The 17,803-nt window shown below is 31.6% G+C and overlaps 8 protein-coding genes across 8 annotated transcripts; all 8 read right to left on the bottom strand.

The window, feature by feature from the left end:
- Nucleotides 1–2,235, bottom strand: Chro.80362 (hypothetical protein; the record flags this gene model as incomplete). Its single annotated transcript, XM_661947.1, has 1 exon — nt 1–2,235. A coding segment is annotated over one exon (2,235 nt), but the record flags the coding sequence as incomplete, so codon positions are not given.
- Nucleotides 2,236–2,465: 230 nt separating this feature from the next.
- Nucleotides 2,466–5,594, bottom strand: Chro.80361 (valyl tRNA synthetase). Its single annotated transcript, XM_661948.1, has 1 exon — nt 2,466–5,594. The coding sequence occupies one exon, from the start codon at nt 5,592–5,594 to the stop codon at nt 2,466–2,468; it is 3,129 nt and encodes a 1,042-aa protein (XP_667040.1).
- A 298-nt stretch (nt 5,595–5,892) lies between these two features.
- On the bottom strand, nt 5,893–6,597 carry Chro.80360 (subunit of proteaseome activator complex). The annotated part of the gene is made up of 1 exon (XM_661949.1): nt 5,893–6,597. The coding sequence occupies one exon, from the start codon at nt 6,595–6,597 to the stop codon at nt 5,893–5,895; it is 705 nt and encodes a 234-aa protein (XP_667041.1).
- Nucleotides 6,598–8,344: 1,747 nt separating this feature from the next.
- Nucleotides 8,345–10,864, bottom strand: Chro.80359 (hypothetical protein). The annotated part of the gene is made up of 1 exon (XM_661950.1): nt 8,345–10,864. The coding sequence occupies one exon, from the start codon at nt 10,862–10,864 to the stop codon at nt 8,345–8,347; it is 2,520 nt and encodes an 839-aa protein (XP_667042.1).
- Nucleotides 10,865–11,151: 287 nt separating this feature from the next.
- Chro.80358 (serine/threonine protein kinase KKIALRE) lies at nt 11,152–12,687 on the bottom strand. Its single annotated transcript, XM_661951.1, has 1 exon — nt 11,152–12,687. The coding sequence occupies one exon, from the start codon at nt 12,685–12,687 to the stop codon at nt 11,152–11,154; it is 1,536 nt and encodes a 511-aa protein (XP_667043.1).
- Nucleotides 12,688–12,921: 234 nt separating this feature from the next.
- Nucleotides 12,922–14,745, bottom strand: Chro.80357 (ENSANGP00000019991). Its single annotated transcript, XM_661952.1, has 1 exon — nt 12,922–14,745. The coding sequence occupies one exon, from the start codon at nt 14,743–14,745 to the stop codon at nt 12,922–12,924; it is 1,824 nt and encodes a 607-aa protein (XP_667044.1).
- A 1,165-nt stretch (nt 14,746–15,910) lies between these two features.
- Chro.80356 (hypothetical protein) lies at nt 15,911–16,162 on the bottom strand. The annotated part of the gene is made up of 1 exon (XM_661953.1): nt 15,911–16,162. The coding sequence occupies one exon, from the start codon at nt 16,160–16,162 to the stop codon at nt 15,911–15,913; it is 252 nt and encodes an 83-aa protein (XP_667045.1).
- Nucleotides 16,163–16,668: 506 nt separating this feature from the next.
- On the bottom strand, nt 16,669–17,550 carry Chro.80355 (hypothetical protein). Its single annotated transcript, XM_661954.1, has 1 exon — nt 16,669–17,550. The coding sequence occupies one exon, from the start codon at nt 17,548–17,550 to the stop codon at nt 16,669–16,671; it is 882 nt and encodes a 293-aa protein (XP_667046.1).
- Between the last annotated feature and the right edge of the window lie 253 nt (nt 17,551–17,803).

Here is a 17,803-nt window from a genome sequence, read left to right on the forward strand (position 1 = left end):
TATCGGTCCATGCAAAATTGGAGAATATTTCTTTTTGGGAACTTTATAGATATTCGATGATTTATCTGTGAAATCTTTATGATTTCTTAGGTATTCCTTCGGTATAGTTTTTTTCAACCCTATCGAATAAAAGTAATACTTTCCGTCGGACATCATAACAGAAACAATATCACTTTCACGATTATTGAAAGATATAGAAGCAATTGGTGTAGAATAATTGTTTTGTGAGAAAGGATTGAAAACTTCGCTTTGTAAATTTGTTAGATCTGCTTCTAATTTAAATGAATCAAGGTCAATAATAAAAGTATTACCAAAACTTGTTAACACCGCAAGCCATTGATTATCTGAGGAAATACTTAATTCAGTTATTTTTCCAATTCGAGAATATTCACTATTAATCTGATGTTTAAGTTCTAAAGAATAAATAATAATATCTCTTTCGATATCAATAATAAAAATTTTTGGACTTATTTTTGGATTATTCTTGCAATCTTGCGTCAAAAAACCACCAATAATTAAAACGGTATTTGTTAGAAATTTCATGCAGGTAGCCATCACATTGTTACAAGATTCAAGTTGAACATTATTAATATTTAGGCTTTGCAGATCAATATGCAATGCTCTTATTCCAGAGTCAGAAAATGAACTCACAATATAATTCCCGTCTATGCTTAAGACACTGCAAACAATAATTTCATTTTTTTTGTTGGAAAGTTTAATGTCTAATAATTTGATTGGTTGCACTGGAACTAAATTAGAGACATTTGTATCGTTATCAGTGATATTTGAGCATATATTATTTAATTTGCTATAAGTAATTTGAAATGGGTTTATCAAAATTTTTCCGGAACCTGATTTAATGCTAGTTATTTCGGGATCTGAAATGAACCATAATTCAAGATTTCTTAAACTTTGGTGAAGTATTAAACGTTCACTTTCTGCTATGTGAATATTTTGTGGGTTTTTTAATACTCCCGCAGGAAGAGCCAAGAATTTGAGCTTCGAAGAAGTAGATACAAATTCGTAATCATTGTTAGAATTCTTTTTACTGCGCTCAAGCGACAACCAAAGAATCAATTTTCCATCCCAGGTTCCAGATAAGGCTAATGGCCCATTTATTTGGGGTATAGCTACGGTTGCAACTGAGCCTATAGAAGATGAATGCGGATAACAAAATGAACTAGGAAGCCACTTTCCAGATTTCTCAGAATGATCAAAGTTTTTTGTATTAATATATGTTACCACACGGCCGTCAATTCCAGTTGAAACAATAGTAGTATTTGAGGCTTTAGTGTTAATATTTCCGAGTTTTGAAAGCGTTAGAACATCTCCATGGTGAAGCTTAAATGTATTTATTGCCGTATAGGTGATTAAATCCCAAACTACTACAGTTCCATTCGAATCTCCGCTAAATAAAATATTATCAGACTCTAGAGTCACTAAGCACCATATTGATACATTTTTTGAATTTCTTTTATCAGTTGATTTTTTACCAGTGCATACCGACATCTTATTAATGCACATTCTTGTTTCCAGGTTATATTCTAGAATTATTCCATCACTAGATCCTGCTATTATTGTATTTTCATTTAGAAATGTAATTGATAGGAGCTTATTGCTATGCTTTGGCAATGAATACGAAAATGAAAGTTCATTGTTTAATAAACTAAACATTTTAATCGAACCATCTGCACATGCCAAAGCTAAATTTTCACATGATGGAGATAAAGAGCCTTGAAAAATTGCACCTCCATAAGAAAAAGTAGTTTCCAAGGTCATACCAGTGCTCAAGTCCCACTCGATAATTCTTCCGTCGAGACCCAAACCTACAAGTCTGTATTTATACAAATCAGACATATTAATATAATTGCTAGATAGAGAGTAACGAGATTTTCTCAAAGGAGATTTAATAGGAGATGTGCATGCTGTAGTATTGGTACAGTCACTATCAGTTTCACTCAAATTTTCATTTTCTAAAAATGAATTACTGTCGATTAATTGAGAATTTTGAAACCCAAAATCTGAATTAGATTTTTTCAAAAAGAATAAACTCCTCAAAGAATATTGCTCAATACTTAGAATCTTCAGCCATGAATGAAAAGTAATTGTATCAAAAATGGTAATACTTCCTTCTTTTTGGGCAACAGCGCAAAAGTAACCATTAGGAGTTACTGCCAGACACTCAATTTCCTGATTTTTGCTTTCAATGAAGAGTTGGCATTCTAAAGCTTCCATATTATTAACAAATAGAGCGTAGAAACAACAATTTCATATAAAAAAAGATTAATTCCTCCTATCTCTCAATTTATCGATTACTATTATTATCTAGTCTAAAATTGATGTTTATGGTGCGCTCCACGGGAGAGCGGGGTAAATAAACTAGGCGCCATGTTTTGCTTTATTTTCATTTTGTTTAATTAATTAATTAATTCCAACAATACCTTTTTTGCAAAAGTAATTACATGTTATTGATTGATGAGACTCTCTATATTTGAATGCGCAACTCTAAGTGCATCAATGGTAGAAACAAGCTGATCAATTTTTTCATCATTGAGCTTTTTAACAGATTCTGGAACTTTATCATATGATGAAGATGACTTTTTTTTATTGTATGATTCAAGGGATTTAACATTTGAATCAATTTGTTTTTCTATTTTTTTAAGCGCTATAGATAAGTCCACAAACTCTGGAGGTTTCAAATAATAAACGGTCTTTTCATCTACAATGTCTAGCAAACAATTTTTTTTTAATTCATCAATCTCATCTATACTTGGATTAAGAAGCACCATTGTTCCACCTATTTGCGATAGCTTTGTAACGAATGCGGTTGCAACGTTTGAAATGAGATCTATGTATTCGAGATCTGTTCCATTGTAAACTACATGAACCTTAATATTTATTTTGTCTTTGTTTGATATTCCTAGTATAGCTGTTAAAGAACGTATCTTTGTGACAATATTCATCATTTTTTTAAATTCGTGATCTCTAGAGGATATAAGTCCATTGTGAACGGAAATTTGTGGGAATTCAGATGTTGATATTGAACTAATTATGGAAGATCGTGTCACTTGCTTAAATCTTTGATATAGTTCTTCTGTAACAAATGGAGTTAAGGGGTGTAAAAGCACTAATCCGTACTCAATACAAATAGATAAAACTTGTGCTGCTGTGTATGCATATCGAAATGACGATTCAATATTTTTAAACCTACTCTTAACGAGCTCAAGATATACATCACAGAGCTCATAAAGCCAAAAATTGTAAGTTGCTGTTACAACATCTGAGAACAAGAAATTATCGAATGACTCCTTAACGCAATTAATGCAGACCATCAATCGATAAAGAACATAATAATCTTCCCACAATAAGTCTTCACTATGGTTTGAGAATAGTTCGTTAATCGTTATCGCTTCGAAGTTTTGTTTCATATGATTTGCAACGTTTTCAATGTTCCCAAATGCAAATTTACAAGCATTCCATAGTTTATTGCAAAAATGTCTATATGCAACTACACGTTTTGTATCTAGGTTAATGTTCCTTCCTTGCTTTGTGTAAGCTAGTAAACCAATTCTAAGCGCATCTGCCCCACATTCAGGAATTCCATCAGGGAAGTCTTTAAGGTTATTCTCCTTTGATTTTTTTATTTCTTGAAGAGGGAGATTTCCTTGATCAAGCTTTTTATTTAAATCATCAAGAGAAATACCTTCGATGATCTCAATTGGATCAATTACATTTCCAAGTGATTTTGACATCTTTCTTCCTTGTGAATCGCGTACCATTGCATGTAAATAAATGGTTTTGAAAGGCAATTTATCAGTACAAGCAAAACTCAACATGACCATTCGCGCAACCCAAAAGAATAATATATCTGATCCAGTTTCTAAGAGAGTTGTTGGAAAAAATGTGGAAAGATCGCTCAGTTTAGTTTTTTGGTTAACTTCATCTGGCCACCCAAGAGGGGAAAATGGTATTAAACCAGATGAAAACCATGTATCAAGAACATCGCTATCTCTCTCAACATGAAAGTCACATTCACTTAAACCATATTTTTGAATTGCTTCTTTAATTGCTGTCTCCTCATCTTTGGCAGCGACCCAAATTTCTTCTGTTGAATTTAATTTACTTGAAATAATCTTGTATGCAGGTATTCTGTGCCCCCACCAAAGTTGCCTAGAAATACACCAATCTTGTATGTTTTCCAGCCAATAAAACCATGTTTGTTCATGAAATTTGGGTTCGATTTGGAGTTCATGATTCTTCACAGCTTTGCATGCTTTTTCAGCAAATGGTTTGCAGTTCATCCACCATTGGGGAATAAGGAATAATTCAACTATATCATTTGACCTTGAGCAAATTGGAATCTGCATTGCTTTTGAATTAGGAGTTTTTTCAACTAGTAGTTTAATTTTTTCTAATTCTTTTTCAACCAATTCTCTGCATTTGAAACGGTGTATTCCAGAAAAAATTCCGAAACCAGGCCCAATATTTCCGTCATTAGTGAATACTGAAATGAACTTGAGCTTTTCAAATAATGGTTCGCTTTTATGCCTTTCATTATATCTAGATGCAATTTCAAAATCGTTTTTATCGTGGGCAGGGGTAATCTTTACACATCCAGTTCCAAATTCTGGATCTACGTGTTCATCTGCAATGATAATAATCTTACGATCCTTGATAAATGGATGTAAACAATATTTCCCTATTAGAGATTTATATCTATTGTCTTTTGGGTTTACTGCAACGGCGACATCCCCCAACATAGTCTCAATTCTGGTTGTAGCAACTGTTATTTTTTCAATATTAGTAATGTTTTCTGGCATAAAGTGCCATTCATATGTTTGACCATGCTGTTCTAATGGATAAGAAAAATGCCATAGAACCCCAACTTCGACAGTTTTTTCATAACCTGGAATCCTAATTCTTGAAGGCTTGTTAACTTCTAATAGATCAACCTCTATATCTGATAAGGCTGTGCGGAGATATGAACACCAAGATACAAGTCTAGTTTTTCTAAAAATATACCCTTGATTAAACAATTGAATAAACGCATTATTCACTGCTTTAGACATGTTTTCATCCAAGGTAAAAAATTCCCTTGACCAATCCAGCGAGCATCCAAGTCTACGAAATTGAGAACAGATAGCAGATCCGTGTTTTTCTTTCCACTCCCAAACTTTTTTAAGAAAATTGTCTCTTCCTAAATCATGTCTAGTAACGTTATCTGTTTGATGAATAATTCTCTCTACAACAGTTTGAGTTGCTATGCCGGCATGATCTGTGCCTGGAATCCAAAGCACTTCTTTGCCTATTAATCTATTATAACGGCATAAACTATCTTGAATTGCTGCAGTAAGTGTATGACCTAAATGAAGCCTTCCCGTAACGTTAGGGGGAGGAAGGGCAATAACAAATTTATTTTCCAAAGGTAGATTACTTGCCCTTTCAAAATTTGGGAGGTATATTTTTGATTCACACCAAATAGCGTCCCAATGTGACTCCACTTCTGATGGATTATAAGATGGTGACATTTCGTGTTTTAAACTTGGTTTGTCTTTCAAGAAGTCAGCAAACAACTTAAGTTTATCAGTTGCCATTGGTATAAAAAAGAAATAATAAAAATGGAATCAGTGTATGCGAAAGAAATCGAATAAATAGTTTATTGCTTATATTTATGTAGTTATTCGTGATTTATTATGAATATTATTTCGTCTTAGAATGCAATAATTATTCTCGCTAAATACTATAAAATTCACAATTCGACAGAAGACGCTTAATGGCGTACAAAGTTTTTAAAAAAATTGAAAAAAATTTGTCTAGATAAATCCTATATAGGAGTGCTGAAATACTAATTATAATGCAGAAACGTCAAACACGAATTATTTGTAAATAGTTCTAATAAACCATACTCGTACCTTCCGAATTACGAGGCTTACTCAGCTTTCCCCAATTTTTAGTTAAAAGGTCGTGTAGCCATGCATAATTATTTCTCATATCAGCTATCGAGCAACGCAATGAGACCCAATATCTCTCGTCTAATTCTCTAACTGCTTCCACATAATCCTCAACGTTGGGATATTTGATTATTTTCGATGAGAGTCTCGCCCTTTCAGAATAGTACTTACATACGCTTTCGTACAATGAAAATGTTGCATCTTCAACTCTACCAAGCTCCTGGATAGTCTCTTCTTGTATTCCTACTCCGAAATTATTTCCGTCTTGAATTTGGGGAATATTTAGTTGTACCCATAATTTTATAGAACTAACCATTTCAATTAACTCACTAACTTCCTGTTTAACATAGGCGACTAGTTCTTTAATCTGCAGATTCGAATAAACTTTGCCATCACCATTATTAATAGGCTTTAACTCCTCAGAAGATAAAACTGATCCCGGTTTATCAGAAATTTTCATTCGATTGTTTAGTTGAACTATTTTGGATGGAATCCGTTCTCTTAAATGTATCGTAACCTGTTCAGACAAATCTTTCCGGAATTCCATGCATCCCTTTTTAACTTCTGAATCAATTATCTCAATACTTGAGAGAGATATGGATGAGTATTCACTCCAAAGGGTAGATTCTCTTGGCCGTTTATTCATTGAAAAAAAATATTGTATTTGACTTAAAATGAGATGCGTAGAATTATTAGGCGCCTAATTAATGGCAATAATAACAAATATATAGTAATATAAAACTTTTTAATTAATTAATATTCATCTTGCTTTTACAATCAACATCTCTGAAATCAATAGCTAATCGTATGACAATTCACTCTGCGAATATTCGGATAATGAATTTTCAATTGAGCTGTCACTATTAATATTATTTATTTGAAATTCTAATAAATCAACTTCATTTTGAATATCTAGAGGAACTGACACACTTTCAAAAAATTCAATGCAATATTTGAGTAAGTTATTCAGCGTGATATTTGTAGTTATGTCATACTGATTAAAATTACCAACATTGTCTTTTTCTAGAGTTCCGTTTGATTCAACCTTATACTTTATTTTTTCTTCAAATTCATTGATAAAATCATCATTCTCTGTGGCAATTTCTCTAGAAGATTTCTTCAGCGCATTAATATCATCTAAATCTTCTACTGCAGCTAAAACATCTTCAAATTCTTTCTTTTGGTTGTCATTAAAATTTGCTGAAGCATTCGAATCGGTAGTTGAGCTTTCATGGAGTACCCTTGTAACATAAATACTGTTATTATCAGAATTAAGCATATTCTGATTTCTTGACCCAATCATTTTTTGAATATCGTTTTTTGAAAAAAACTCTGAAGTGAAGCGACCTTGATCAACAACAACATCATCTAATAATCTCTTTTGGAGTTGCTTTTTAAAAATACTTTCCTCAATTGTCCATTCAGAAACCAGCCTATATATGTTTACATCTCTTGTTTGGCCAATTCTATGGCAGCGATCCATTGCTTGTCTGTCCATTGCTGGGTTCCAGTCGGAATCATAAAAAATAACAGTATCTGCGCCAGTTAAATTCAATCCAACCCCACCAGACCTAGTTGACGAAATAAATAGATAAATTCGTTGATCTCTGTTAAATCTATTCACAAGTTTTTGTCTGTCATCAACTTTAGTGCTTCCATCTAATCGAAGATAGTTGTATCCTCGGTAGTTTATGAAGGATTCTAAAACATCCAGCATTTTGCTCATCTGCGTGAAAATGATACATCTATGCCCTTCATTAAAGAGTTTATGTAATAATTGAGAAAGTATTTGTAATTTTCCGCAATCATCCTCAATTATTCTTCTAGGAGGAACAATACACTTTTTAAGGAAGGAAATATTATGTAAATATGCATTTGAAGAATTAATTAAATTATCAACTTGTAAAGAAATATATGAGTTACAAAAAAGCTCATTTTTAACGAATGAATATTTACCCTCTATAGGAATGGAAAAATTTGTTGAAATAACTTTTCTCTCAAGAATCATGTTGAATTGTGATAACATTGGGAGCTGCTTGCAAAAATTAGGTTTCACAAATAATGATTTGCTTGAAAATATTCCTAAATTAATTAATTTAGCATTCATTTCATTGAGAGTATTGTAATCAATTGACTTATATGATATAGCTGTATTTTTATAAGATTTTGTTCGATTTGAAAGTAAATTAGGAAAAGTTGAGAATGAAAATGTTTTTTCACCAACCATTTTTAACTTATTTTGTATTTGATCCAAAATAAAATCTCTACAATCTTTTCCATAAACAACATTGAATGGTAAACCAAATTTTATCCATGGTTTACTATCACAATTCGTATTTTTAATCTTATTTGAATGAAATATTTGAACCGATTCATCCAATAAATGTGGGTAGTCACACGAAGGTTCTCCATTCGGATGCAATCTTTTGATTATCCTCTTTATAAAATAAAGAAACATTCTCTGTTGAATTCATAACACTATTAGGTTTATTTTTCACCTTGTTATTAGAAATGTGGTCAAGTATATATTTATTAACATCCTTTGTGTACTCGGTATTTTTTGAATCCATTCCTATTAAGGGGGAGTTGAATTCAACAGAAGCTAATCTATCAAGACCAATTCTTATAAAACGGTTTATTTCCAACAGATTCTCAGTTCCTATAATACGTTTGCTGAACAATGAATTTTCTATGTTGTAATTACAGGATTGTGTTTCAGTCCATTTTTTGTAAGTTAATTCGCATTGTGATTGTGCTTGAAACTTGCTCATATGGATTTCGTTGTATAAAATAAAAATATTTGGTATATTCACAAACCTATGATTAGTTAATTTGTCAAACAGAGTCGTGTATTTCGAATTATTAGTTTTTTTGCCGATATATAGGTAATTATTTGTCGAGATATTTTTTCCCAGTCCAGGCACATTAGATGACATTGTAATACATATATTTGGGAAGAATATTAGCGAGCTAAATGAATAATTTATCATTAGTTTTTTTTCAACAATTGGCGTCTTAATTGTCCTAGGTTCAAAAAGATCAGGATGATTACAAACTTTTCTTAACTGCATTAATACATTCATTAAGCCAATATAATCTCCGCCAGCAATAGTATTCTGAGTTGTTTTACTTTCAAGGAATTCATCATATAGCTCTTTTTGACGCTTGCTTAAGGGGCACTTAATTACATGTTCAATTTTTGATGGCATTTCCTTTTCCACATCCTTTTTTAATCTTCTTAATAAAAAGGGTCTCAACACAGAGTGAAGTCTTCTTAATAAATTTCTTTCATTTTCAACCTGTTGATTTTCAATGGCAGTTGTTAAAGGGTCGGAAAACCAAGTTTTAAAGTCATGATGCGATGTGAATATATGAGGCATCAAAAAATGCAGTAATGACCAAAGTTCCATTAAATTATTTTGTAATGGTGTGCCTGTAAGCAGAAGCCTTCTTTCAGTATTAAATGATAACATTACTTGCCATTTTTGAGACTTAAAGTTCTTGATATTTTGAGCCTCATCTAAAATTAAATATTGCCATTGTTTCCTTTTAAATATATGTGCATCTTGTAAGATTAAAGTATATGACGCAATACATACATTAAATGCATTAGGGTCGTTCCATCCAATCCTTTTCTTCTGTCTCTCTTTTGGAGTTCCAAAGTACGTGATAACTTTGAAGCATGGAAGCCATCGTTTAAATTCCATTTCCCAATTCAACATTACGCTGGTAGGTACAACAATTAAATGTGGCCCCCAATTTTTCATATAGCAAGCAAGATATGCAAGGAGCGAAATAGTTTGAATTGTCTTTCCAAGACCCATTTCATCAGCAAGGATTCCATTTAATCCTCTTTTGTACAATTTAACCATCCATTCGAGCCCAGCAACTTGATATTCCCTCATATTATTTTTTAGAAGAAAAGGGATTTTAATTTGATCGATGGAAACTTTTGCGAGAGCACTATTAGTTTCCAAAAAATTTGGTGGATTATTTTTTTCTTCTAGGTTTGCAATAGCTTTATCAATTAGAGTGTTTGCATCATTTCTCAACGTTTCATATTCATCCTTCAGACTAAAATCATTTTTTTTATCTGTGTCATTCATTTCTTTTTCCGTACGCAACTCTTCTTCAATATGTTTGCTAATAGTGGTTTTAACATACTCTTCACAGTAGTTTTTTTTACGTTTTATTGCATCTCCAATATAAGCATGGTCTGATTTATCTCTTTTTAAATTATTTTTTTTGTCGTGAGGATTACCATAATACTTTAAGTACAACTCTTCTAAATTTAAGCTTGCATCGTTATTCAGTTCATCTAACTCAGCATTAACTTCATCACTATCAAAGTCAGAACTTTCCATTTCTAGATCTAATTTATTGTCAACCTCTTCAATATAGTCCCAATTGTCTGTTTCGAGATCATCTTCACTATCAGATTTATTTTTTAAATCTACTTTGCAGTATTTATCATTTGGTTGAGTTTTTTTTCCTGAATCCTCATTAGTCCCAAAATAAAATTTTTCAGTTTCAGATACAAGTTTATCAAGTTTTTCGAATTGCTTGATTCTCAAAAGCTTATTTAATTCGCTTAGCTTTCGATGTCTCACAATCTTAGAAATGTTATTCCAGAATTTATTGATGTTTACTGAAATATTTTTTGAAACAATCCTTAGACGTTTATCTTCTTCTTCTTTTCGTTTTTTTAATCGTTGGTCTTTGGTCTGAAGGTATCTAATTGCACATTGAGCAACTGCTTTAAATGATTTTATTTTCCATTTGTGTTCATCTATGAAACATCCATACATCCATTTAGACTCCTTAATTAAAAAATCGCGATGATCCTCGTCTATCTCTTTTGGAGGTCCTGGTTCAATTAATAATTGACTTTTCTGGAACCTAATTTTAGACATAGTAAGAGCTAGAGCCAATGTTACCAGCCTCTATTAACATTAATAAGTAATTTATTCAAAACTCATTAAGAAGCATTTATAACTACAAATATTCACAGCGGGAATGGGCAAATTACGCAATTAATTAAAAAAATAACTAAAATATTAGAGAATGAATATTAATAGTAACTGATTGCTACTTTAACAAGTTGGTGGTATTTATTATTAGAAATTCTATATATATCAGCTTATAATATAAATCTAATTAATTCCTTTCGGTTGTCTACATTATTATTTCTGGATCGTTATTACTTTATATTTTCTTGCATATCAATATTCGACCAATTCTTCAAATTGTTTATATTTTTAGGTGGAGGTGGCATAATGTGTGGAAATTTAGGGAGTGAAATTTTTTCGCACCAAATTTTTGAATTATAAAATATACCGCTGTGTGGCAAAGGAGTGGATTTATCGTCCGGAGTAGAAGGGGCAGTGGTTTTGTCATCGTTCAAGACACACTTATTTTTTGCGCAAGGTTGTTCAAAATTCTCCAAGAACTTATTTACGCCATCATTGTCTTCGCAATCATAATTTTTTCCTCTGTGTTTTGCGGAGGAATGACAAGACTCAAAAAAAATTGGCAATGAAAGTGACTTAGACGACGCATCTGTAATATTTAATAGTGAAGATGAAACGTACTCCTGCTCATATTTAGCAAAGCCTTCAGTCCCGTTGATTGAAGAGAAAAACGGATGTAACAACAATTCTTGACAATCTGGTCGCATCTTCGGATCGATTGTTAGGGATTTTTGCAGAAAGTCAAGCGCTATAAGATCAACTTTTTTTTCGTACCTCTCTTTGATTGAAATTATTTGGTATGGAGGAATTACTGCGCTTGATTGGCTTAACTCAGTGTTGTATCTTGAATTTGACCCCGATATAAATCCATTATAAAAATGTTTTTTGTACGCGTCGTAGAGCCTTTTGTCTGATTCAAGAATGCCTTGACTTTTGCTATCTAATTTTCCTATTGTATTTCTTATTAAATAAAGTTGATCAATGTCGCTTGTCCCTGGAAACAACGGTTCTCCATCAATCAGTTCTGCCATTATACAACCAACTGCCCAAACATCTATTCCAGGCCCATACTCCGTACTTTTTACGAGCAGCTCTGGAGCTCTATACCATCTCGTAGAAACGTAACTTGTAAGTGGACGGCTTGCTACACATAAACTATCCACTGATTTTGACAAACTATCTTTAAATTGATTTGAATAACTTTTATTTTGTTGAATGAACCTTGCGAACCCAAAATCGCAAAGCTTAAGTTCCAAGTTCATGTTTTTCTCAATTTCTTTAATTAAAATATTTTCAGGCTTAACATCGCGATGAATAATTCCCATAGAGTGACACTTTTTCAATGCTGTCAACAACTGGTAAATACTTGATCTAATTATTTCTATGGGGAGCCCTTTAGGACTTTTTTCTAAATATTGCAGAAGCGTCTGTGGAAAATACTCTAACGATAAATAATATCTGTTTTCATGTAAAAAAAAATCTTTTAGTTGAATGATATTCTTCTGACCATATAGTCTCCTAAGTGTTGCAATTTCTCTCAGAATTTTATTATGAGAAATATTTGTATTTACTTTACCATTTGCTGAATTTTTAGTAACATATGAGTTTTCGTTCTCGTCTGAATAGATTGTTTTAAACTCTTTAAGCGCAACAATTTCGTTAGTAACAAGATCCATGCATTTGAAAACGACCCCAAATGCGCCTTCACCTATTTCGCAAATTGTTTTGTATCTATTTAAACCATGAAGAGTACATTTTCCTTGCATATTTACTTTACAAGAAAAGCCCTGAAATAGACGTAATTAGTTACATTAACAAATTTATGTTGTGAAAAGACTCTCATAAAATGAATCAAATAGATTGAATTATTGAAGCATTAACAGAAATTATATCCTAAAATACATGCTTATTAGCCACATATTTACATGTGGCGCCGCATTCCACCTCTTTAGGTGGGGGGGGGGGGTGCATCGCAACGTATTCAGTCTATCAGCGTCAAGTTAAAAAGTATCATCTTTTATTTGGAATATCACTATGGAAAGAATAGAATTAGAAAGAATTCCAGAATCTGATCTTACACGCAAGATATAGCTGTTTGGGTTGGACTCACGAATTTGAATGATTACTTTGCGGTTTAATACATTCCCATGTAAATAAATTATTTTGTCTGTTTCTTCATTATTTTCGTTTTCAATCAATAAATAGAAAGATTCATTAAGCTTGCATTTATTTACTACATCTGATATTCGATTTATAGAAAACTTAGTATTTATTTGTGTAGACGCTTGAGACATTAAATATACTTCTGAATGCCAGAGATTTGAGATGAAATCATTTGAATATTGTTCTTCCTCATACGAAAATTTGCTCACCAATAGTGGAAATGGGATTTCTATCACTTTAGGAGTATTATCCGCCAACAAGAATTTGACTATCACTGTTGGAACACCAAAATATACATCGTTGCATTCTACGTTAAAAATTAGGCATATTTGTTGTTTTCCTGAAACATAACTTGGATACTCTATTTCATTTTTCTTTATAATTGATAAAGCCCTAGGATGTATATAAGAATAGTCGAATGTTATTGTGAAATCTTCTAGTCTGTTTGGGAGTTTGTTTCCTAAATACAAGCTAAAACTACCCATATTTTCCGAAAATTGAAATTTAACACCCATTTGAATGAGGTTATCCTCAAATAAAACCCAATCATTATTTAGTATGAGATTGCCAAAATTTTCTAGAAAGGAACTGCTTAAATCAATATCGTTTGGTAAATTACTAAATAGTTCAATATTATTCTTTAGGCTTTGATTGTCTCTTGTAATTCTTTTTGAAAGCAAATTAAAATCCTCGTAATATTCTAATCTAGATATTAAATATTCATTTTTTTGAACAAGAAACAAGTATTTTTCTTTTAATAAGCTGTACTTTGTTTCAATCTCACTCATGTTTGAGTCCTCAATATAATCAATTTTAATAGTTTTTGGCTCAATTGCCGTTAAATTTATATCCTTATCACAAGTTTCAATAATTTCTTCCTCGATAAACTTATTCTCAACTGATGAATCTTGGTTTAAAACAATTTTGCATGAGCTATTTCCATTCACTTTAGAAGTTACGTCAAACAAATCTGGATCAACTTCCATTTCAAACAAGCATGAAGAATCTGAATTATCCAACACTTGGTTAGATAAACTTGTAAAGCCTTGAGGTTTTAAACCGTTTAAAATATTCGATTCTTCGGATATCAAGAAATCATTTTGATTATTTTTTAAATTATTCAATTCATTATTACCCATTCCATTTTCTTGAGAATCATTTTCAGTATTTGAAGGATTTACAAAATAGTTATTTACAAACTCACTTAATAATTCAATTGATTCATTATTTACACTCGAATACTTCTCATACCATTTGTTAAGGCAGGATGCCGCAAGGTTGCATAAAAGCATTATTTCCTCTTCTTTTTCGGAATATTTAAACAGCTCTTTCTTATTTGCACTGTCTGAAAGCGTAACAATACACGAAAGTAAATTATTTTGATATGCCAACTGTAAATACGTCGCATTTCCAATAATTAATCTATCTAGCAGACGCAAATATAAAAACCTTCTTTCAAAAGTAGTATTTGAATTAGATATTTCAATTTTAATTATGTCAACCAAAATTTTTGACTTCTTTCCATCGTACTTTAATGCATTTAAAATGAATTTATTTGACTTCTCATCGAACTTTTTCTTCGACTTAGTAATATAATTAATTTCACGATTTATCTTATGTATCGTCCTTTCTGATGTATGGAAACAAAAAAATGTTCCCATTTATTAATATGAAATGTGAACACTAATAATATTCTTACATTTAATTTATTCCAGGTTAAGGTAACATATGCATCAAATAAACCATTTTTTCCCTGCCCCCCATTTACCATTTAGTGTGACGATGGATATATATTTCTAATAACGCGAAAAATACTCTCAAAAATTCCAAAAAAGCTGGGTGCCAAAAACACTAAGTTATTTAAAACAGCGTGGGATACATTTCTATAAGTAATTGTATAAAAGTATTTTTCGAACTTAAGAAATAATTAATTTTCTACCTCGAACCCAATGCAATAATGCTGTCAATAAATTATATTATTCTCATCAATTTTACAAACCGCTATTTCTATCATGCGTTTAACGTTAAATAGATTAGAACCGTTTTACGGATATTCGCAGCATTTCAATATAAATAAGTAAATTATAACAACACAAAAGATGTATTTCCCAATCTCCGCTTCGTGTTGTAATTAATAAAAATAAATTGCATAATTCCCTGGCTATTGAAGCTAAAAGTCAAGGAAAGCGCAAGCTTTAAACATCGATCTTGTTTTTCTAATTAAAATATCTATACTATTGTTATGTTTTGAATTAGAAAAATTTCTCAAATAGTCAAATTCTTCGATCTGCATATGAATTTTAAGTTCTGTAAAAAAAAAAAAAAAAAAAAAAAAAAAAAAAAAAAAAAATCAATCGAATTAGTAATGTAAAATGCAACCTATTAACAAATTAAAAGTTAAAATAGGAATAGTTTACTTAAATAGACTGAAAAAACATATATTGTCCAATGACCAATAACACAAATTCAAGATAAACTTTTTAACATGTAAGGATTTGAAATTTGTTATCGCATATTTTATTTCAAATATATTATTCGTTTTCTGAAACTATCAATTCACATGTATCTATTGATAGTATTTGGGAATGCCGAAAAATTATATTTAAAGAATTAATCTGGTATTTAAATTGGAAAGAGATTAAAGTAGTTTATTATAATGACAAAATATTGTTCAATTTTTTAAACTATGTAACTGTGTAGTGCCTTCGAGTATTTTCATTATGGATTAAAAAAAAAAATGATAATTCACACTTTTTTAAGTTACTGTAACCAATAAACACTAATGAGTTATCTCCAACTAAAATGAGAATAAACATTCTTGGATGTTTATATAGATGAATTATTCTTCGAAGATATATACTTCAAAGCGACCTCTACATTATAGTCCTGCACTGTTGATTTTTTTCCATCTTTAGAGGAACACGATAGAGATGCTAAATAAATTGAAAATAATGTAGCACATTTATTGATAATTTTGCATGCGTCTTTAGACAAACGAGAGTTGTTACTTAATACTGATTTAGAAATCCTTGAAATTGTAGAATCTGGAAACTGGAAATTCAAAACCTCTTCATTCATAATAATTAGGATTTTCCATCAATTAATTCTATTGTAATGAAATAAAGTAATTGTTTTATACCATATAAAATAGGGGGGGGGGGGGGGGAACTGAAAAAAGACAAGACCTATTTATTAAGGAAAAAAAAACATGTAATCAAAAATAAACTATTTTCATGGCTCATTCCCTCTAGGTGAATAGAAATATGATGAAATTATTGAGCGTGGAGTTTGATTTCTTGATGACATGGGGCTACATGTTATCACTGGAATATAACCCATTTTACGTTGATATTCTGTAACGCAATGTGTTGGACGCACTATTTCCACTTCATTCTGGTCAATTATACATCTAGATTGCTCTTCGCAGCATTCGCATACGAATATTTGGCCCATTTTAAATAATCGTGAATAAAAATGCAATCTTTGAGACATAATCTTACATCTATAAATTAGTGTGTATAAAGGGATAGAACGCACACATCTTCTTGGAGATAAAGAAAAAAATAAAAAAAAGTTTTCAATTCCTATTTATCGTCTATTTTTATGTTTCCTTCCAGTTTATAGGTATTTATTTTTTGTCTAATTTTGTTTTCCTTAGACACTCTTAAATAACAAGCGTTACACACCAGGATTTTACCACGATGGCAAATATTGTTTTGATTATTCTCAAGGGTATTTCTGAGATATCTCCATTGTGCAGTTTCAATGCATCTACATAAACTACAACACCAATCTGAACGATCTAAACGTGGCCTCCCTGCACAGCTTTTCCTAATAGTTTGTCCATTACTTTTATTTGTAGATAAATTTTTCTTCTCATTTTGATTTTTGATGTCGCACGAAAGTTTTCTGCTCTGTTCAAGAAAGTTATAGAAAACTAGTTCGTCGGAGAACTGTTGAGATGCATTCGGCGTAAATACCGGGGTTTGGTGTTCAATTTTTTCTGTTGAAGGTGATTTTACTGGAGTAAATGCCATAGAAGAGTTGTTCATCTCAATAGGACTAACATTATTAATGCAGGGTGTTTCAGCTTGTTTTGGTGAAAGAGACATATTATAAATAAACGGAGAACTTTGCTGTAAGATATTTACGCCCGTTGGATTCTGTGTTTGCCCATAATAAGATGCCATAATACTGGCAGCACCAAGTCGCATTAAATTCATAAGCATATCCGGTTTATCTAGCAATGTTGAAAGAGCAGATTCTGCCCAATTATTTAAATTATTGTTAAGTATATTAAGTGGAGCGACTTGAGTAGAAGAACTTGAAACTTGCGGTCTTGAAACTTCTATCGGAGTGTTTTGTAACCCAATCAATGGAGTTTGGTTTTGTAAGGCAAGTAATAGTTGTGTAGATTTCACCGCTGAATTATAGGTTAATGGATCTAGACTTTGTTTTGAATTCATTGTTCTTGATCAGTAGATTGTGAGGCGACTTTAGNTTTCGCATGGACGTAATTAAATGGAGCCATGGTGTACAGTATGTTCGGAATGAGCCATACTGATCATTGAGTGGATCTGTTACGGGATGCTCAATATGTCTTCCGTCCAATTACGAAAAGAATATAAGGTCAAAAAACTATGGTGACCCTGTGGATAAACACTGGCCCATCCCTTGGGTAAATGGCCTTCAGTATTTAGTGACCAGCCTAACTTATTC

Source organism: Cryptosporidium hominis, assembly GCF_000006425.1.
Source record: "Cryptosporidium hominis TU502 chromosome 8 CHRO018126, whole genome shotgun sequence".
NCBI classification, from domain to species: domain Eukaryota; phylum Apicomplexa; class Conoidasida; order Eucoccidiorida; family Cryptosporidiidae; genus Cryptosporidium; species Cryptosporidium hominis.